Raw genomic sequence first — 22170 nt, 5'->3', positions numbered from 1 at the left:
TCTCTTAGTGTTATTTTTCACAGATTTCCTTGGTTGAAAAGAATCATCTTCTGAATCACTTGACATGCTGACTTACTTCTCCTTCCCACTGTCGCAAATGTTTTTCCTGTTATTGCAGGTTTGTTTACGAAATATTTTACTTATAAAAAACATTCCATATCAAAAAATGTTCTAGAAAGCATTTGAAAATTCGAAAGTTACGTAACACACGCACGCACGTGAATTTTTTTCTCTCGTTTAAAAAAGGTTTATAATATTTTTTTTTTTACATTCTTTATGTTACATAAGAATTTTTAAAAAAAGGTAAACATTGAGAGAGAAATGTCATCAATTTCTTTTTTCGCACAATTCGCAAAAAAAAAAAAAATTCTCGCGAAATATCAAGACTTGCAGCTTCGCAGAATTAAGTTGCCGCGAAAATTAATTCACTTCCGATATGAAGACTGCGTAAAATTCGTTTATCGTCATTTTTTTAAAATATGGCAACTTTGCACGAAATCGAAGGTTAATCGCAAGGGAGGGTCTACCACTCATTTGTGAGGATATGATGTTTGAATTTTAACTTTTTTAAATTAGAAAATGCTCTCATTAAAATATTTATCAAGAAGCTTTTTCAAATGACATTAGCGTCCCGAACAGAAAATGCTGCACGATTGGAAACTTCGACAAAACTTCTGCTTTGTACATCTTGATGAGACCAGAGTTGACCTTTGACCAGTGTGGGACAGAACTGATGCCCCACAACGAGTTTGAATGTTCTGCGAACGGTCCACTTTTGACCGTGTTAATATAAGCTATACACCCAAAGAACATGTAGTTGTCCTTATTTTCTTCTGTAACCTTTTCATCAGCGAGTGCGCTGGGAAAGAACGTAGGATGATTAATTAGTTGGCTACTCCCCCATATAAACGGAACGAATTGATAATCGTCTAAACCCCATACACCGTGGCTACCTGCAGGTTCCATTCGGTACGTGACTTGCAGATCTCTGACGACTTCTAAATATTTTTTGAAAGTTAAATTTACAATAGCCACGCGATCGTTTTCCGTTAAAACCTTTAACTTGTACAGACAGCAAAGAAAACAAATGAAGTTCAACTCGTGACCACTTCCGTAATCGATACGAGTAGAGTTTCCAAAGCCGTGTTCCAGATAGGTTTTCAATTCAACAACAGCTCCTTTGAAGTTCTCCGGCAACATAGGTTCAATAAGACTTTGCGAATTTTCAAGCAGCTTTTCCGCCCATACCTTGTAGGACTTGTTACCAAACCTCTGTGGTTGTTCGCATGGCGGAATCTCTTTAATCCAGTTTTTGAAAGTTCCTAACATCTCCGTAATCTTTGTGACTGTTTCGGACACGTAACATTCGTCGTGTAGACTCTTACCCTTCACAGCGTCGTTCACCGTTAGTATGAAACCAACCAAATCGTGATGAGCTTGCGAATTATTCCACGTGACTAAATTAGACAGTGTCATTATCCTACGTACAGGTTGAACGAAGTTCACTTCCTTGGTTTCCGTGCTTGTCATGGTGTTAGCTTGTCTGTTAAATTGATTGATTGATTTTCTTTTTAGCTAAGAAGAAAGAAGAGAGTGAGCAATTCAAATTTATTCTACTGTGCTAATAATGCCGAGCTTCCATATCGACTTCGTAGATCGTGGATTTAAATATATGAAAATGTTTATTACCTAGTAAAAGAACTAATGACCTGCGGCTCACTTTCCATAACATGTCTAGCAAAAACCTTTAAAAAACAAAAAAAAACAGAGGGGTAAAGAATCCAGAAGAAGCTCACGATACTCGTAGGGAGATCTACTTGACTTTATTGGACTGAAACTAAAATTATTTCTTTTGTGTAGGAATCTTTAATTCAATTTTCCGGTTGGATAAAAAGTGAAATTGGCGGAAATAAATTTTTGCATTTTTCATTGATCAAATGTAGTATTGATTTCCAATTTTGGTACTATATGCAACCAATCAGGATCCTTAATTATTTAGCTGAAGGTGAGATAAAAATACTGTTTTAAACAATTCTATATAAAGGCGTCATTTCTTAACACAACCAAAAACGCGAAATTTCTGACACATCAAACACATTTAACAAGAAAACACAGAGTCTACGCCAAAGGATAAAATAAGTGAGTCGATTTGGAAAGATTATCATTATACCGTTAGAAATAATATTTACCATAATTCTAAATTATTTCCTAGTATTCTTTTTCTATGAAATTTCCAGTCTAACATCTACATTCTAAGCTACGTTTTAGGCTAGTTCAGTAAAACTTCAGCCAGTACTTATTTTACCTTGGTCAAAATTTATATAAAAAAATTCTTTCTTTGTAGTTCAAGTACCAGGAAAAATTTTTGCATTTACCACAGTGTAAGTTTATTATTAGAGTTTCAGCAAAAGCTTTCGTCAGACTAAATGTTCTTGCCAACATGTATTTTACAGAACAGACAATTTCCGAACGCAAAATATCTCCTTATCTCCCAAAGCTTAAGCAAACCCCATAATTTTAAAAAGTCAATTTTTTATCTTTTTTCAAATGATTGTGAGCCAAAGATGGTAGCAACGGAATATTTCCCTTAGATGTTTTGACAGGTAAATTCAGTGGATTCTCCACGGGCTAAAACCTTATAACCACGAAAAAACCTTTGCTAAATTTGAAATTTTATCTACCATCTAAATAATTTCACAAATTTTTGGACTACAACTACTAACTGCAAAAGTAATTCAACAAGAAGATGATGACATCAGCACAAATCTGCCAAATTTAGGTCTTTTTTAGCACTCAGTGTTTTTGTGTATGGAAACAATTGAATTTAAAATACATTTTTTCCCATCCTTTTTCCAAGCTCAACGCAACGTGACTTTTTTCATTAGTACGGAGGAAGAACATGAGGTCAATCTTTGTTTCCCCATTCTGTAAAATACATCAAGACAAGAATATCGCGACTGACAACCAAAAGTTAATAAAAGTCCAAACATTACAAAACTGGAGAAAATCTTTTTTGTGTTGTTTTTTTATGACTGAACTATTTAAGTGGATAAATAACTATTTAGAAAGAAACTAATAAAATTGAAGCCTAATAATAAAAATATGTGAAACATCAAAACAAAATATTTAAAAATTTACATCTTCTTCACGAATACAAGCTAACCATTTCATTCAAATTCATGTTATTCCCTAAAGAATGATGCTGGGCTTATTTTAAAGAGGTTAAAAAGTTGATTAACAAGTTTTCTTAAATTTGCCCCTTAATTTACATTGTAGAGTGAACGAAATTCTAAAATCTTGCTATGAATAAGGAAAAAACAACATTAGAAAGATATGACACAATGAAAGTTCTATAAGACTAAAACCCCACAAAATCTAACCGTCTATTCACAATGCTCATTTCACAAAACAGACTTTTAAATAAACAATCAACCAAATCAATAAACAATAGATTTGGTTTTTTATACTGCAAAAATTTATCATTATTGTAAATATTATAAGTTATTCATATAAGTAATATTTCAGTCGCAGCTAAAAAACGCTTTTTAAACGTTTCCTCAGAAAATCTTTTTTTCACACATTGTCTTGCTTGAGCACAAACTTCATATCTTTCTTTTGGCTTCTTACTAAAAATTTCCTTCAACGACTTCACATAACTTTCTGTTGAGTCTGCTAAATAACCGGTTTTCACATCATTCCAATCAATGACAATGTCCATCTTCGGTCCAGCAGAATTATGTGCCAATGTTACCAGTCCTGCAGCCATAAATTCAACAACACCAATTCCGAAATGCTCGTCTCGCATTGTGTGTAAGCCCACAATTGAATCGCTCAAGTGATCAATGAGTTCTTCATAAGAAACGTTGAGATGGAAACTTACATATTTATTGATGTGGAGCTGTTTCGCCTTATCTTTCAACATTTGCACTCTTGCTTCGTCGCCTTTATCTCGGCAGCTACCAACTAACAAAAGTTTATACTTCTCTTTCTCTTCTTTCTTCAGCTGTTTTTGGAAGTCTTTGAAGATGTTCAATTGCATCAAGTGGTTTTTCTCAGGGCGAAATTGAGCAACAGAAATAATTTGTTTTGGTTTAACTTTTTGTGATTCCATTTCATCAATAGAAATTTCTTCAAGTGCTTTGGTATCACATGGGGGGAAAACAATTGAAGTTTGATTAGGAATTTTCCATAAAGCGTTGATATGGCCATGAGTCCAAGAGGAGTTCACCATAACGACATCACTACATCGTCCACAAAAACCGTAACAAAATGCAAACAACTTGTAATAATAATTTTTTAAATTACTCAACAGGAAACTTTGTGATATGTACTGAGCGTTATTGAAATCAGCTTCCCTTTGATTTACTTTTTCCAACATGTCCGTGCTTATTGTGGGATAATGTACATAACATCCCACCTTACATCCACCAAGAAACTTAAACAATGGCAAAGTAAAAGCATAACCCATTGTATCCAAATAAATATCAGGAGTGAATTTATAGAGAGCTTCAATGCCTAAAATTACAGAGCCAAGGCTCTGTCCCAGGAGAGTCAGAAGTGGATAACGTTCTGCAGTCACCCAGGCTCTTCTGTTTAAATAAACAAAATGCACATGTCGTTTCAGTTGAATATTAAATCGCTTCTTGGCTCTGTCTGCAATTGCCTCTGGGCTTTCTGTAGTATCACCGGTATAAACAACACATTTCACAAAATCATATCTAGCCTGCAAAGCTCTTATGGCACACCACAAGACACGTTCTCCGCCACCACCAGCATTGCAATAAGGATGGAAAAACCCAATAGTAACTGTTTTTGAACTTGCTTGGTTTCTTGAGTCTCCAGGTAGTTTACCTCTTGATGCAACAGCACTTTTCCGAAGAAAATACCTTGATAAAAGGCCACAAACAAAGAATGTACTTGTTAGTAATGATGTCAAAACCCAAAGCGGCTGGGAGAAAATGCTTCTTAGGAAGGTGAAAGGTAGTTGAATAGGCCAGTAAATTGCATTAAATACATCAGTGCTCAAGAAATTCCAGCTTTTATTGCCAACTGTGTTATTCTCGTTTGTACTCATTTTATCTTTACCACTATAAACAAAATAATTATGTATAAATTTATCAATGTGTAAACGTATTGTTTCTTTTCCAAAGAATGTTTTTTTCTCAGAGAAGAAAAAAAAAATCAGGAATTATTGGAAAACTTCATAGTGTAAACTTTTGCTAATTCTGTATTCAAGAAACTTTCCATCACAAAAGTTCCTGCACTTATTCTTATTCTGTATATTAATACAGGATTAGCCACTTTAGTGTTGGAAACACCCTTGTTTTGAGTGCACACATCAACTATATACTGGCATGGCCTACCCAATTTTCCATACATGGCATGGGTGGGTTAACCCATGCCATGGTTAACCCGTAGCTGTGGTAAAGACACTTGCTTATCAGGCCCGTGTTGTGGACCGAACCACTAACCTTGTGATTACCAATCGAACTGCACAAGGCTATGCGCCACAAATAATGTTAAAATACTGTCATACCTGTGATGCTATATTAAATTTCAAGATGTAACTGCAACCTTGAAAAAAGATGTGGAGACAGTCATGGTTAAACATAAAAACAGATATTGTGTGATACAAAAATACACATTCTAGTTCTACAGTCAACGCTTAGTATCTTGAATACTCAATATCTTGAATATATACCCGTTATTACAAAATTTCACTGTCTCAAACTTTATTTTTTTGGTCCCTTTAGTCATTGCAATCTCTTGTAGGAAAAATTACATTCTATATCTCAAACTTTGTTATCTGAAACTTCAACTTTGTCAAACTATTCTTTCGGTTCTTTCAGCTCATAACATCACTTTATCTCAAATTTTCCCTTTTTTTCAAATAAAAGCTTTTATAAAAAGTTTGATTGGTACATAAAAGAGACTTTTAAATGTTTATAATTGGGAATTTTAAAATCCTTCTCATTTTAAAAATGGTTACCAACCAGAAGCTTGTGGTAAAAATGTTGGCTGAGAAATTTATTGCTATGTATAAAAAAATTGCGGACAGGGTCGCAAATAAAGCTGTGGCAGAAAAAGCACCCCAAAACATTATTTTCATGTAGTTAAAAAAACTGTTTGGAAACTTCACAAAACTTATGTCTATTCAACAGAGAAGGCCCAGACATGCGCACTCTGCTACAACACGAAGAATCTCTTATTGTTAGAGATAATATATATAGTTCGAAAAAGCAGAGTAGTATTTTAGGCTCCTTTGGAGGGAATTAATTTGACTAATTAAGAAATTTAATCACAACAATTTAAAATGCTTTTTTTAATAACAAATACAATTCAGTCCTCTGAAGTACCAACATCATTATAATCTTTTGCTGTCTATGAGCCATTGTGTTCTAAATTCACTGTGGCAAATTTTGTCGTCACAACTTTTCCATGCGAAAAAACTACCGTTGCAGGCCAATTTTGAAAGATTTTAAGTAGGAATAATTCGGCGCATACAATTCTTTAAAAATTAAATTTTAAAGAAATAAAAGTGACATTAACATTTCTTCATCCCATAAGTAAGAACAAAATTTGTTTACCCTGCTTTTACCTGAACACAAGAAGAGCAAGTTCCATCAAAATTCACAGTCAGTAATTAAACTCTGTAAATCGGCAAATAAAACCAAAAATTGTGACTGAAGTCATTAATTAAACTTTGTAACTATCAAGCAAGATTCCAGTTTAGCTTAGCTAGGAGACCCAGCATAACTTTTCTTACAAAAAGGACCCAGCATAACTTTTCTTACCACTAGGAAGTCAGAGTTAAGATGGAAAAAAATAAGCTGGGTCTCAAATGATTTTTCTGTGGTCAAAATTCTAACCAAGGTTTTTGATTGGTTAATTCTATTGTTCTTTGCTCACATGGTCAATATTATAGGGTAAAATTTTGTATGTGGCCTTTTCTTAGTGATACAGTACAGTCTGAATGTTATCTACCGCGGACACGAAACTCACATGAAGAGTTACATAGAACAATAACATTGCGATAGCTTTTGTTTTTTTAAGACAATAATTGCCTCGCTGATAAACAATGACCCCACGCGATCGATTGTTTAATCACAATAGGTTGCAAGATCAATTTTAGCAATCTATTTTGCGCGAACTCTTTTGAAAATTTTAATTGCAGTAATTAAATATAAAAGTTTAGATTGCATTTTAAAAGTTTAAAAACGAAAAGCGGCAATAGAAATGTTTTTTAAGATCGCATTTTAAAAGTTTAAAAACGAAAAGCGGCGATAGAAATGTTTTTTAAGATCACATTTTAAAAGTTTAAAAACGAAAACCGGCGATAGAAATGTTTTTTAAGATCGCATTTTAAAAGTTTAAAAACGAAAAGCGGCAATAGAAATGTTTTTTAAGATCGCATTTTAAAAGTTTAAAAATGAAAAGCGGCGATAGAAATGTTTTTATTTGTTTCAATAAAAAAGTATGCGGAAGGAATATTTTACGTTGTTTGTTAAGAAGGAAATGTTTCCATCGAGAAATGTAGATATTGTATTTATTTTAGAATATACACCATTTGTTTTACAAAAATAAACCGTGGTTGTATTCTTTTAATAAAAAAACGCGTGATTCATTTAATAGTTGTGAACAATGCTTCTCATATGTTTTTTAAATTAAACGCGCTGGAATCTTTTTAAGTAATTAAATAAACAAAACATTCTAGCGCAATGTATTATAAAACCTTGTGAAAGATTTTTATTATTTAATTACTTCATGCTAATACTTAAGGGAATAGCTTATATCAATACATTTACACAATGCATCTCGCTATTAAAAGAAATATAATTGCTCCCATATTTCTTCGCAAGCGCATTGTTTTTTAACACGCAAATATAAACTCGCAAAACCCTTAAGGGATTTAATTATAACAAAGGTGTGATATTAGCGTGTACGCGGTAGATTACATTCAGACTTACTGTATCTACTAGTATGGAAAAATAAGCAAAATCCAAAGACATGAGTTCAATGGACTAGGTGAACTGACATGGAACTACCCCTGAACAAATATAAATATTATACCTTTAGGATAATTCAGAAAAACTAACAATCCATCACAGCTTATCTTGCAATCGGAGGAGGTAAACATCACACTTTTGATGAGCAGGATAAAAAACAGCGAGCACCAGTACAGTGCTTTTCTAAACCATAGGCCACCAAATTCACATCTCCCACGGTTTACAAAAAAAACGTTCGCCAAAATTAACTGGCCTGTTTGTCGTTGCTGCAGATATAACTAGGACGTCATGTGGTCAGATTCAAGTTACTTTCTTTCGCTTGATAAAGATGAGAAAACTTTGTATATTAAAAAGCTCACCCTAGCCAATGTTAAGGTATTGCCAGAAAAAAATCCATATGTACTTAGTGAAAAGTCCTAGTAGTGATCACTCACGAGTCAACGAAGGCTTTTAAATCATTGGATTTATATATGCACCTTTTTTTTAAGTGTTCATGTTCAAGAGGTCTATTATCATAACAATGATGACTTATTATGACTGCTCCCCTTATAATGCTCTATTTTTATTTTAAAGTTTTTACCAAGTCGAAGACAAGGCCAAAAAAAAAAACTATATGAAGCATGGGTTGCATTACGTAAGAAAGGTGGCTGAGTGCTTACTTCAAACTGCACATGCCACAGCTGTTTCGAAGCGGACAAAAATGTTACGAAAAAATAATTCGAATTACCCTCTCAGTTAAAACAGGATATCTCAAGAACGAAATAAAATTTTTATATTCTGTAAAAAGAATAATAATCTCAGATAAATTGTCCATATTATTAAAAGAAAAATTTTTTTGGACACCTGTCCGAAATTGGTATATTTAGGCCAAAATTTCTAAAAATGACTTACAAATTATCATTTAGATGAATGTCTTCCACAATATCTCTAGAATAAAGTTAAGGAAACATGTTTTTTATGGTCCAAAGGTTAGGTTAAATATATGGAATAAAAATTAATTAATTTTATTACTGTCCGAAATTGTCCAAAGGGTCACTTTTGGTCCTAAGGGTTTTCGGGCTAAATATGTGACATCATACATTAAATAAAACGTCATTCAGAGTCGACAGTTTCAACATTCTAGTTTATCATGCTAGTAGAAAATATCTCAAGTTGTGCATAAATAGTTTATTATATACATTAAATATATACAAAGCAATCATGTTGTGTTTCTTTATAAATTGTATAAAATAGCACCCAATCTTGTGATAAAGCCAAGATTAGCTAGCTAGCTAGCCATAAACATCTTTGATTTCAACAATTTTATCTTGAAAAAGCCCACCAAAGTCTTAACTAAATAAAAAAAAGAAGTATTAAGTGACTTAGCAACAAAATACGATGCAAAATGCAAAACTGTAGGACCAAAAAATAGCTACTCTTTACAGAAAAATACAAAACAGAAGAAAAAAGATTAAAAAAGATAACAATTAGCCACGTTTGAAGTTTTGCTATAAAACAATTTCTTAAAACCAAGGGTGATCTTATAGCAAAAAAATAATATTAAAATCCCTGCAAAATAAAGTAGTTTATTGTTTTTCCCTTACCTCGTGCTCTGCCAAACTTTAGCTAGCTTCAAAATTGCTAAGACACCGTTGTCTCGCTTATTCCAACATTTTCAAAAAATCCCGGTTTCGGATTAGGATTCCCGGGTCGAGCAATCAAGTCAAAAGTAAACACCGGGTTGCCGTAATTTTGCTGGGAAAAACCACTTGCTGACTTGCTTAGAAGTTTAGATAATTATTTAATTAGACAGAAAAGGGATCAGACTACATCAAATCGCCGTGCACCACTTTGGCAACTTTTTCTCCTCTTTTTTAGCGCCTAAAGAAGACTTTAACTTAAAATTTAAGTAGTTTATAGTTTGCGAGACGAACGGTGCACGGTACCGGCCAATAGAACCATGTTTCTAGGCCCCCCATACCAATTTTCAAGTCCGTAGCTAGTAGCGCGGCATTGGCACAAGGTTGGAAAGATGGTATACTTTCGCCAAAAATAATTTTTTTTTTAGTTTTGTGTGTTTTATTCGACGAAATAACTCGAAATTTATAACACACATGTATAACATATTTATATATTTAAAAAGGGGAAAAGTAGATCGTTTTAATACTTTTTAATTCAGTAAAATTAAAACAACACAAAAAAAGTTTCAATAACTTAAAAAATGATAAAAATACAAAATTTCCAAAAAAATTGTGGAAGCCATCTTAATTTTGTCCGCGGTTTGACCGTAGCGAAACAGCCGTGATGCATGGCCGGGTAAGCAGGTTGTTAAACATTGCGTATATAACTTATTAGGCAACCTAGCTCTAATACACTACAGTTTCTTTAGGGGCCTTTGAAAAATTTTTTCGGACCATGTTAACGCGATATCACCGCTAAGCAGCAGATTTCCGTCCGTGAAATACACACATTCGGATAAATCTTGGGCGTGTTTTGTAAATAAAAGTTATCAGAATTATTGATGAGAAGAGGAATATGCTCACGAGCGACGAAGAATTTTCAGGCCACAAACAAATTTTTAAAATTTCCCAATCCCTAGTGGATTTTTTTTTTCAAACTTCAGACCCCCTCCCCCCTTAGCAGCGATATCCCACTAACGGGACCCAAAAAATTTTTCAAAGTCCCCTTAGGCTTTGGTTCAGCATGCAGCCATGTTGGGGCTCTATTATTTAAGCTGCAGGCCGGTGCATTATTAGGAATAAACAAAATTGCATATACAAGTAAACTTTGCGCTTGGAAACGCTCTAGACGATTCGCAGAACCAGCTCGAGATAGACTTGTTTAGACTAGTTTAAGCCTGAAACTGACTTATTTCTTATTTTGATTGTTGTTTTCTATAACGATTAGTTAATAGAGTCAGCGTTTCCAGTGGGTTCATTTCAGCCTCGCTAACTGGGGCCATATAAACAACACAGGTATAAAGCGTTAAAAACAAGAAAACAAAGATCAAAAATGACTTGACTTTCCTTTTCTCTTTCAACTCAAAGCTGTGTGTACCATTTTGAAAAGCTTTTCTCTTACCACGTGGGACGGTCGTACAAATACATTGCCAGTTCGTCTTTTGATTTCGCAAATCGAATTTACTAGTTTGGATGGCCAACTCAGTGTGATACAAAAACACACGGAAAGATGGTAGAGATCCTTTTAAATACTGCGACCAAGACAGCCAGGTTATTGGTGTGAATTGTTTATCTGAATATATCTTGGCAATCATTGTGTGCCTGCAGACACATTACGAAAGTAAGTACCACAATATAATATAGATTTTATTTATCTTTAGGGTTCAGAATGAGCGCCGAACTGTGCTGGTCAATTGTTCGTAAGAACTCCTGTTACTTAGTCAAAAGTCTTGGTAAAACATTAACCAAGGTATAATATTTCATTTTCCTGTACCTAGCTGGAATTTCATTGTTTAAAAACAACTCAAACTGGCCATGTCACTTGTGCAATGTTTAGTAGCAGAAAAAATGCTTGCTAGCTGAATTAATATTTTTGTTTTTTAGGAGCCAAACAATGTGACAAAAATTAATGCTTTCAAGTATAATGGGTATGTGAACAGGAAGGTACGTGAAAACCTATTGTCATTGTATTCTTAACTTATGTGTGTATCATAAAACCTAGCTCTTAAAAGTAGAAGATTGTGCGCATTTTTTCTGTTTTTCCTTGCAATTATATAAATTTCTAATTTTTTTATATAGCTAGTATAACCCAACTTTGAAAAATATATATCCAGATCCACATGCCTTACTATACTGCAAGTGTCAGATCACTCTAAAATGCTGTTTTTGCGATTTCTAAACTAGAACTACATGCATCTAGGACAGGAATAATGCTAGAATTTTTTGTGGCATATATTCTCTGATAGAAGCATATATCATGACAACAAAGCATTGCTTGTGGACACAGCCTAAGATTTTGTTCATTCAATGTGATGTAGGACATTTTTTCTCTACTCCTATTTTTTGAAATCAAAAAGGTCAATAGCTATGATGATTTACTCTTGTCATAAAATTTTATGATAAATAATAGTATTTATTTCACCTCTGACAAGCTGATGCTATTCTATTCATATAAACAATAGCATATCCAGAAAGTAGGGTCAAGTTGTTAAAACTGGATTTGCATTGTAAATACTTTCCAGCAGTGCCAGGGAACAAAACAGTGTACAAGATCCACAAAAATGCCTGTTTACTTTTTGTATAAACTATTGATTGTAACCACATGTATAATGGCAAAAGGTTCTTGATTTTTTTAATAATTTTTTTGTCACTGTAAAATAGGCAAAATAGCTTACATTGTATGCTTTTGGCCTCTTGTGTTGTAATAATGGATGCTGAGTATAGAATGATGATTTACTTGTCATAATGGATTGTAAAATCCTCTGATGATAAATGTAACTTATTTCACCTCTGACAAACTGATTATATACTCGCATTTTTATCATTAATAAGTGAAACCAGTTCTATAGAACTCATTAGTATTTCTTTTGACTTTCTGTTACGTATATTCTCCATAACATTTAACTGGTGAGACTATGAAAGTAATAGGTACTGGAAAAAAAGTTAAAAATGTATTAGTCAGGTGTAAACTTGGTCATAATGTGTTAATATTAGGGCTATGAGTTTGTCAGCAAAAAAATAAGAGGCCTGTGACTAGTAATAGAGTTTCGTTTTGGCAAAAAAATTTAAGTTAACCAATTAACCTTTATAATATCTATAAATTGATAAAGTTTGAATGCACACCCCTTAACAGGTTTAAAATTACTGATAAAAGGTAGTGAAAGATTTGCTGGATCGATATTTTCTTCAAATCTGGTCTGCTTTTTGTCCCTAGTAACCTTATATCACCTTAACACCTTGGTTACCACTTAGTAACCAACATATATGCAATAAATAATTATATACCCAATACAGCATCTTATAACATTCTTGCATATATGTCAACGGTTTTCAAAATTCCTAAAAATTTACCCCCGTCCAAAAAAGGCAATACCCCCAGCAAAGTACACAATATTTCCAAAGATATTTTTTATCAGAAGCAATAATAAAAGTTATGCCTAGTCAAAATGGCCACGGCCACTTAGTGCCCCCCCCCCAGGTATAATAGGGTTAATATCCTTACTTTTGTTCTAATTTTATTAGTGGTCACCCTACTGCTTGCTACTACCAAGCAATATTGTTAGCTCATAATAAAGTTGCGAAATAATTGATCACATTTTGTACAAGTTGTCAAAGGTTGAGTGTGGTTATTTTATTGGTGCTGTGTATTTCTACCAATTCTTTTAGTCTGTTGGTGTTGATGCTGCACCAGGTGGAAAAGGTGTTGTTTTAACTTTAAAGAAAACAAAAGGTATAATTCAGTGATTGCTAAACTTAATCAATGTGTAATTGAAATTTAAAGTTTATGATTCCATCTATATACTTCTATGTACATGTATATTACCTTCTTTCAACTTTAGGTCAGAATCGTCCTTTAAAAGCCTTGAGCAAATCCACAATTCAAGGCAGTCGACATGCTATCAAGACTATTAAAAATACATTGGCTGCCAATGGTTACAGAAAAGATTTGACTGATGTATGTATTTAGTCTTTTATCATTAACTAGTCAGTGGCCCGTGGATGCATCCACAGGTTCACCTGTCCTTTATTTGGCCTTATTTCGAGTGTCTTGCTATTGTATTCAGATTAAAGTTTACGGAATATAATTTTGAAATGTTTGACCTACTGAAATCAAAAAAATTTAACTTGACATTTTTATTTCTTGTTTTATAGCCGGCTATCCGACGTGCTTGTGCTATTATCCGTAGCCAAAACACCGCAGTTGTGAAGAAGAGAAGATCTCGCAGAAAGAAGAACTAATTTTTTCCCGAAAGAACAACTACATATATCCACGTATTGTTTTGCTTTTCTGAAAATCTAAACAGATCTGAATGACCTATTCAGACTTCTCTTTATTGGATAAGGTTCCTAAATATAGAAACAGCTTTTGTTAAAGTCTATTTCTTATTTCTATATGCGGGAGTACCTATTCGTACTAACGAGGTTTAATCTTTATTTAGTCACTCGTATCCTTTCAAGGTTGTCAATTCGAATTTTAAATTCAAGAAAATTTCGCATGCGAAAAATAAATACTTTACTGCGGCAAAATAAAAATGATCCGTTAAAAAGAAGATTTTGTCCCTTTTATAGTGGTAAAAAGGTAGTTCTGTTATTAACACTCAACCCTTCCGTGCTTCACAAGTCTTAGCAGTAAAAACGTCGACAAAAAAGCTAAAGAAAAAATTCGCAAAAAAAATCAAAATAGAGTCAGACAAATATAGTCATAAGTTACATGGTATATCAGAAAAATCGGATCCGGGATGCGCGATACAAAAAAAATCATCGAAATAAAAAAATGGCAGAGCCAATGTTATTTTTTCTCGCACGAAAAACTCGATAATTAATAAATACATTTTCGTTTGTTTTTAACAGCCTTCACAAAGTATAACAAAAAAACGTAATTTTAACAAGTTCAAAAAAATGTGAATTATGAAAAACAAAAAGGGAAGGTGACTTTCCTTTGAAGATTTTGAAATGACATAGACTGGTTTCTGCAATATTACCTGTTTCAATCTCGTTTCAGGGGGTATAGCTCGAAAGCACTACTTTTTTAGATCGGAGGAATTCACATTTGTTGCTTAATAGAACAACCTCGCCAGAGGATACATCAATTCGTATCACATTAAGTTCACCAAGCGAAAAAAAGATTAAGTCATGCATTTCTAAGTGTTGTATTCTTTTTAGAAAATTCATGCATAGTTTATTTTAATGTCTACGGGATGTTAGGTAACATCATGGTCAGTATTTTATTTCGATGAATTTTTTGCATCCTGTATCCCGCATCCCACTTTTCCGATATGCCTAAGCTAAATGTGTCAACTCATCAAAAATCGCGGTGGCTTGCTTAGACAGAATTAATAACTGATTTGTTTTGAGGAATGGGTTCCAAAATGGGGCAGAAACATAACCCAGTATCCTTGACAATCTGTAAATATCGTCGAAAACATTCTCTGTCTTCATTATGATTTGCATCACTTTTACCACAGGTCACATCTACCACTTCCATATCCTAAAATAAAAAAAACAAAATGTCTCTCACCAGTGGTCAACCCTCTGCATACCATTTCTATAATTAACAGAGACGTGATGTTTCTGTTAGTTTTTACCATTATAAATGCACGCTTCAATACACAATTAATGTCATCTTGAGTTGCCCAGATATCATTGTTGTAGAAATTTCCAGCCTGGCAGAGCATGGACAAATAACAAATGCTCTCTCAATTGACTCAATTTTTAGCACTCTTGTTTAATGTTCCAATAAACAAGTTCGCATACGCTGTTGGTAGAATATTAACATTGCCACCATCTTACACGCGCAAAACTGCTATATCTGTGTCGTCAGCTACCACAATAGCATAATTTAAACTATAACAGAGCAGTCGAAACTATTTGAGCATCAGCTTTACACTTTACCACTTTATGATCAGCTTCCTAATACCCTGAATTGATCTGGGTTTTATTGAACTCGTTCGAGAGGAATAAATCTTGAGCACATGATGCAACATTAGCTTTACCAATATCAATATTCTGGCACTTTCAAAGTTTTGCTCTTTCCTTTTGTTTATTGGGATTTTGTTGCTGCCAATTTCATTAAATACCACATAGGCTTGAGCGCTATAGGGACTTGAACATATAAAACAAGCATTTTTTATTTTTTTAGCGAAGTCTTTTATCCATCTAACACAATATAATGTCTGTGTCAGGCATCAGTTTTCCTCTCAAAAATGGTTTACCTGGGTTTTTCATAAGTGGCGTACATGGCTAACTAATTAATTTAACTAATTATTTTAACTTTCCTCGCCTTCGTTTTGGGGAGGGAAGATCGTTGGCGATGTTAATATTCTGGTTTTCTCTAAGAAAAGTACCTATGATTATCTCCTCTTTGAGTCGATAGTACAGTTCTTCAACCATGTTTTTCTACCGTTCAAAAAATAGTCTATTCGCGAAACTCAGAAATGCATTTTTTTATCTCGAGAGAAGCCATCAGCAGGACTCGTGAATGTCTATTTTTAAAACTTTTTTTTCTTTCGTCTACTTTTATTTCTATCGTTACCCATTCCTTTTATAACGTTCTAACAACGGGAGATTGTGGTCACCAATATGAATGAGCAAAATTACAGGCAAAATTTGAGTCCCAGACAGCACATAGTTAGCTAGCTAAAGATTTATCAACACATTTTATGATCTTCATGTTTGAAATGATATTTCTGCAGTATGGTTCAAATATGTTTTTAAACCATCTGAGTCTCTAAACCAGTCTTGCCAGGAAAATACTATTTCTAAGAAAAACATTCAAAAAAAATTTTCCTGGTAAATCACACAAGGCAATTTTACACCAGTCGCTCTCGCTGTAATTAGTGGTCATTGGCCATGAAAAATGCAGAAATCTTTCTGGCTTTTTTTTTCAATGTACTTCCGAGAGAAGAAGGCACGAAAAAAAATTCTCAACTAGGATAATATACCCTTGGATAGGAAAATGTCCACTAGAAAAGATCCATTTCACTTAACGGGATTATCTAGGAGAAAGGGGTTGTTCTGGAACCAAAAGGGTTCTAATAAACAGTAATTTATTCAATGTTCCAGCATCTCAAATTCTTACATTTCTCCAATAACCCCTAAGTGGATCAATCGAAAGTTATAAAACTTGCATTTTATATTTTACACGGAACAGATTTGTGCTAAACATATTTGTGCTTTTATATTTCTTACCTAACGTAATTCTGTGGGTTTAACTTGCTAAGTTTGAATTCCACCCCCACTGAAGAAATAATTCTTTTCTCTTCTAATAAAAAGGCGGATTTACACGAATCGAATTGTAAAAGAATTCGACGGCGAATTAGCTGCGGAATATTTTTGTGTTATACACGATATACAGAAAAACATGTGGTAAATTCAAAATATTGTAAACACTGCTAAATATTAAAAAAAAAATTCTAGCAGTAAGTCACAACACTAATTATTTCGTACCGATGGGTTAACAGTTTACTCAACTTCACAGCAAAATATTTTGCTGCCAAAAAGTAGGAGCTGTTTCTACTTTCTGGCGAAGGGAATTGTTCAAAGCAAAATTAAAACAAACGATGTGCACATAATGGCAGAAAAATCGTTGTCCAATTCACTACACTACACGTTATACAAATACGTATACAAAAAAAGAACACCCAAATTCTAATCAGGCTGGTCATCTTGTTTTTTATTGGCCCAAAACATAGACCTATTGCATTTAACCTGAAATGATATTCTCATAAATATCATTCTTATAAAAAAGAACAACTTATTTTACCTTGTTGTACCTTGTTGTTTCGGAGAATATTCAGGATTAGTTGTTGTGTGCCAGTCTTTAACAGGATTAATGTCCAAAGTGTGCATATGTAGTATGGAATTTGAATCAGCTCGGCTCAATGCCTTGTATCCAACCAGTAGCAGTTCATCCAGTATCTGAAATAGATATATATCGAAGTTGTGTTGGAAGAAATCTAAAGTACAATCAGAAATGTTGCGGGTGTATTTAGATAGCACATTGAATAGTTTTACCCGTGTATTAGTAAGCTGAACTCTGCCACCTTTCTGCATAGACCACTAGAAAGTTTCCATTTTCTATCATGTAGGGTGTGATGATAACTTTGGATTTTCAGATTGACATTCAATACTTGTTGTTCCATGGTTTTCCAAACAAATATTATTCGGTTTAGTTTTTATGGTTGTTTAAATTTCTTATTTTTCGGATAGCTTAAATTTCATGTTAGGATTTTTCGCCTAGTAATAAATTCCTTGTAGGTCATTTTGCAACTTGTCTCTGATTAAGAAAATGCGTTTAATAACTCCTTAGCATCGTCGGCAAATGATCGTATAATACTAACAGAGACGTTGAAATATTTATCCCCAAGAAGGATAATAATTTTTTAAAACAATAGTAAATCCACCTTAACAAAACCCTTTACAAAATCAAGGTCAACCTCCCGGGCAGTTCTTTTTGACATCGAGGCCACAAACCCTGGAGACGAGAATGAATCCATTCATCCATCTACGAAATGTGACACATTGCCAAAGTGCTCAAGAAGCTGGTTAGGAAATGAACGGGCAGAGCGAAACTCACTTTTCAAGATAACAGAAAATATGATTACGGATAACCCAACCTTTTTTTTTTTGGAACCTTTAAATGATATGTGATGTTTAGGGCTATCGGGCAATAACTTAACGCGATAGATTTCTTTCCGACGAGGTTGGAATTATTTCACAGTCGATACATTTTTGCAACAATACAAGAAATGGTATCGAAATATTTATTTGCATTTCTTAAGAAAAATGACACCCACCCTCGTCCCAAGGAGAAATTCTTGGGATGAGGATGGGTTTCCTGGGCGCCGAGAACAAGGTTTGGAGGCAATGACTTCATTTAGCACCGGGCTAACTGGTTCCGACACACGACGTACAACATAATTAGCACCCCTTCACTTTATCGACATAAAAAAACCGACAGACGTTCATTCACACTACTCCAACCAAATGGACCCGACGAATGAACCATCATTTGCCGATATTCTCTCTATGGCTACATTTCAAATAAATATTTTTACTGTCAATGTTCCATAACCAACATAATATTGCATAATACTGCATAATACCTTAATAATACTATCTATCGCTACATAACAAATACATATTTTTTCTTTCGATGGCCATAATCAACGTAATATCGCATAATACTGCATAATACCTTCATAATACTCTCTGTCGCTACATAACAAATACATATTTTTTCTGTCGATGGCCATAACCAACGTAATATCGCATAATACTGCATAATACTGCATAATACCTTCACAATCCATATAAAATACATAATTTTTCTGTCGATGGCCATAACCAACATAATATCGCATAATACTGCATAATACCTTCATAATACTCTCTGTCGCTACATAACAAATACATATTTTTTCTGTCGATGGCCATAACCAACGTAATATCGCATAATACTGCATAATACTGCATAATACCTTCACAATCCATATAAAATACATAATTTTTCTGTCGATGGCCATAACCAACATAATATCACATAATACTGCATAATACCTTCATAATACTCTCTGTCGCTACATAACAAATACATATTTTTTCTGTCGATGGCCATAACCAACGTAATATAGCATAATACTGCATAATACTGCATAATACCTTCACAATCCATATAAAATACATAATCTCTATATTAATAAGCCAGTTCCGTGTGTCTGTAACAGGCAAAGTGGATATGTTCATTTTCCTTTGATGTCGCCGAAATTTTCTCTGAAGTAACCGAAAAATGCATGTCTATTATGTTAAATTTTCTGACGTTACGGCGCGACGTCAATAACACTACTTTAACGTCAATATCCTATATTAAATTAATGAAGCCATTACAGTGCACCTAAAACTTTGAGGCCAAATAACTTGGAAACGAGGTGGTGACGTCAATGATTTTTCACCGCGTGGGTAACTAGGGACCAACTAGGACCAATTTGGGTAATTTTCCCAAACCTGGGTCCCCGAATCTGTTTCGGAATGGACGGGTTGATGACGTCATCAAACAACCTTCAAACCCAAATATCTCTGCAACCGTTTGTCAAAAGTGCATGATCCTATACATTTTCTTGATCAGCGTTTCAAGATCTATACGATGAAGGCAACAGGAGTGCAAATTTCTGAAAAAAAAATTGGGGGTCTAGACGGGTCAGTGCTGACGTCAGCAAATTTTTTTAACCTTTATATCTCATTAATCATTTATCAAAAGCACGTGATTACATACATTTTCTTAATCAGCGCTTTAAACTCCGCACCATATAGAGGCAACGTAAAAACAAGGTTCTAATTTTTTTGCAGATGGGTTTCTGACGTCATCAAAATTCATATGACGCTTATTTTTCAATTTTATCCTGCCTCAGTGGATTTTTCCACGGGCTTTATCGACTAGTCTATATAATAATACGCCAGTTCCGTGTGTCTGTAACAGGCAAAGTGGATATGTTCATTTTCCTTTAATCTTACCGAAATTTTCTTTGAAGTAACCGAAAAATGCATGTCTAATATGCTAAATTTTCTGACGGTACGGCGCGACGTCAATAACACCACTTTAACGTCAATATCCTATATTAAATTAATGAAGCCGTTACCGTGCACTTAAAACTTTGAGGCCAAATAACTTGGAAACGAGGTGGTGGCGTCAATGATTTTTCACCGCGTGGGTAACTAGGGACCACCTAGGACCAATTTAGGTAAGTTTCCCAAACCTGGGTCCCCGAATCCGTTTCAGAATGGACGGGTTGATGACGTCATCAAAAAACCTTTAAACCCTAATATCTCTGCAACCGTTTATCAAAAGTACATGATCCTATACATTTTCTTGATCAGCGTTTCAAGATCTATACGATGAAGGCAACAGGGATACAAATTCATAAAAAGAATTTTTAAGTTTTTGACAAGTCTTTGCTGACGTCAGCAAAATTTTAAACACCTTATATCTCCTTAACAGTTCATCAAAAGCAAATGATTCCATGCATTATTTTGCTCAGAATTTCGAGCTCTAAACAATAGAGGCAACGCGAAATCAAGGTTACAAATTATTTTTTTGTGGATGGGTTGCTAAGGTCATCTAAATTTAAAATAAAAATTTAAATTCTTTTTCATTTTTATCCTGCTTCAGTAGATTTTTCCACGGGCTTTATCGACTAGTCTATATAATAATACGCCAGTTCCGTGTGTCTGTCTGTCACTTTTGCAAAGTGGATTATATTCTTTACAATTTTCTTTGTCAAATTCTATAAAACATCGCCTATAAAATTGTTTTGTAATTTATAAAACTTTACCGTTAAAAAAGTATTGACGTCAAAGAAAAGTATATTAAATTAATGAAGCCATTACAGTGCGCTTAAAACTTTGAGGCCAAATAACTTGGAAACGAGGTGGTGACGTCAATGTTTTTTCACCGCGTGGGTAACTAGGGACAACCTGGGACCAATTTGGGTAAGTTTTTCAAACCTGGGTCCCCGAATCCGTTTCGGAATGGACGGTTTGATGACGTCATCAAAAAACCTTTAAACCTTGATATCTCTGCAACCGTTTGTCAAAGATACATGATCATATACATTTTCTTGATCAGCATTTCAAGATCTATACGATGAAGGCAACAGGTATACAAATTTCTAAAAAAATATATTTATTTTGTATTTGCACTGCTGACGTCAGCAAAAAAACTAAAACAACCTGTTTTCCATTGTCCTTCTGCCTAAGTGGATTACTCCACGGGATTTATCGACTAGTCTTATATAATAATACGCTAAGTGTGTCTGTGTGTCTGTGACAGGCAAAGTGGATGTCTTCATTTTCCTTTGATGTTGCCGAAAAATGCATGTCTAATATGTTAAATTTTCTGACGTTACGACGCGACGAAAATAACACTACTTTAACGTCAATATCCTATATTAAATTAATGAAGCCATTACAGTGCACCTAAAACTTTGAGGCCAAATAACTTGGAAACGAGGTGATGACGTCAATGATTTTTCACCGCGTGGGTAACTAGGGACCACCTAGGACCAATTTGGGTAATTTTCCCAAACCTGGCTCCCCGAATCCGTTTCGGAATGGACGGGTTGATGACGTCATTAAAAAACCTTTAAACCCTAATATCTCTGCAACCGTTTGTCAAAAGTACATGATCCTATACATTTTCTTGCTCAGCGTTTCAAGATCTATACGATGAAGGCAACAGGCATACACATTTCTGAAAAAAAACATTTTGTGTTCTGACATGTCTCTGCTGACGTCATCAAAATTTAAATGACGGTTGTTTTTCTCTGTTATCCTGCCTAAGTGGATTTTTCCACCGGCCTTATCGACTAGTTAATAATAATACATAATAATCCTAGCAGAAAAATTAAAAGGAAGTCTGTAAATGTGAGACACATCCATACGTCATTTGAGGTAACACTTTTAGAAGTTGAGGGATGCGCAAAATAAAAACTGAGATATTTTAAAAGACCAAT

General features: G+C 34.1%; 3 protein-coding genes across 5 annotated transcripts; 1 reads left to right on the top strand and 2 right to left on the bottom strand.

Moving 5' to 3' along the window:
* Nucleotides 1–197: 197 nt before the first annotated feature.
* LOC130614855 (serine/threonine-protein phosphatase 2A activator-like) lies at nucleotides 198–2000 on the bottom strand. The gene is made up of 2 exons (XM_057436317.1): nucleotides 1690–2000; nucleotides 198–1575 (listed from the first exon to the last, which is right to left on the bottom strand). The coding sequence occupies exon 2, from the start codon at nucleotides 1528–1530 to the stop codon at nucleotides 601–603; it is 930 nt and encodes a 309-aa protein (XP_057292300.1). The 5' UTR covers nucleotides 1531–1575; nucleotides 1690–2000; the 3' UTR covers nucleotides 198–600.
* A 144-nt stretch (nucleotides 2001–2144) lies between these two features.
* On the bottom strand, nucleotides 2145–11041 carry LOC130614850 (GDP-Man:Man(3)GlcNAc(2)-PP-Dol alpha-1,2-mannosyltransferase-like). Of its 2 annotated transcripts, XM_057436313.1 has the most exons (4): nucleotides 9590–11041; nucleotides 8071–9338; nucleotides 5537–5574; nucleotides 2145–5087 (listed from the first exon to the last, which is right to left on the bottom strand). In XM_057436313.1, the coding sequence occupies exon 4, from the start codon at nucleotides 5072–5074 to the stop codon at nucleotides 3506–3508; it is 1569 nt and encodes a 522-aa protein (XP_057292296.1). In that variant the 5' UTR covers nucleotides 5075–5087; nucleotides 5537–5574; nucleotides 8071–9338; nucleotides 9590–11041; the 3' UTR covers nucleotides 2145–3505. The 2 variants fall into 2 exon arrangements, with proteins under 2 accessions (XP_057292296.1, XP_057292295.1); XM_057436312.1 differs by lacking the exons at nucleotides 8071–9338; nucleotides 9590–11041 and having other exon boundaries at nucleotides 5537–5903.
* Nucleotides 11042–11146: 105 nt separating this feature from the next.
* LOC130614856 (60S ribosomal protein L28-like) lies at nucleotides 11147–13933 on the top strand. 2 transcript variants are annotated; one of them, XM_057436318.1, is made up of 6 exons: nucleotides 11147–11215; nucleotides 11326–11414; nucleotides 11549–11608; nucleotides 13331–13394; nucleotides 13504–13619; nucleotides 13817–13933. In XM_057436318.1, the coding sequence occupies exons 2-6, from the start codon at nucleotides 11334–11336 to the stop codon at nucleotides 13901–13903; spliced, it is 408 nt and encodes a 135-aa protein (XP_057292301.1). In that variant the 5' UTR covers nucleotides 11147–11215; nucleotides 11326–11333; the 3' UTR covers nucleotides 13904–13933. The 2 variants fall into 2 exon arrangements, with proteins under 2 accessions (XP_057292301.1, XP_057292302.1); XM_057436319.1 differs by having other exon boundaries at nucleotides 11172–11222.
* Nucleotides 13934–22170: the final 8237 nt, after the last annotated feature.

This window comes from Hydractinia symbiolongicarpus, chromosome 11 (genome assembly GCF_029227915.1).
Source record: "Hydractinia symbiolongicarpus strain clone_291-10 chromosome 11, HSymV2.1, whole genome shotgun sequence".
Taxonomy (NCBI): Eukaryota; Metazoa; Cnidaria; class Hydrozoa; order Anthoathecata; family Hydractiniidae; genus Hydractinia; species Hydractinia symbiolongicarpus.
Note: the sequence above shows the minus strand (reverse complement) of the source record. Positions and strands in the feature narration are given on the sequence as shown.

Coding starts and splice junctions, on each gene's coding strand:
- LOC130614855 (XM_057436317.1), bottom strand. CDS start 1,530: ATGACAAGCACGGAAACCAAGGAAGTGAACTTCGTTCAACCTGTACGT.
- LOC130614850 (XM_057436313.1), bottom strand. CDS start 5,074: ATGAGTACAAACGAGAATAACACAGTTGGCAATAAAAGCTGGAATTTC.
- LOC130614856 (XM_057436318.1), top strand. CDS start 11,334: ATGAGCGCCGAACTGTGCTGGTCAATTGTTCGTAAGAACTCCTGTTAC. Junction 11,415..11,548: donor TTGGTAAAACATTAACCAAG/GTATAATATTTC, acceptor TTTGTTTTTTAG/GAGCCAAACAATGTGACAAA. Junction 13,620..13,816: donor ACAGAAAAGATTTGACTGAT/GTATGTATTTAG, acceptor CTTGTTTTATAG/CCGGCTATCCGACGTGCTTG.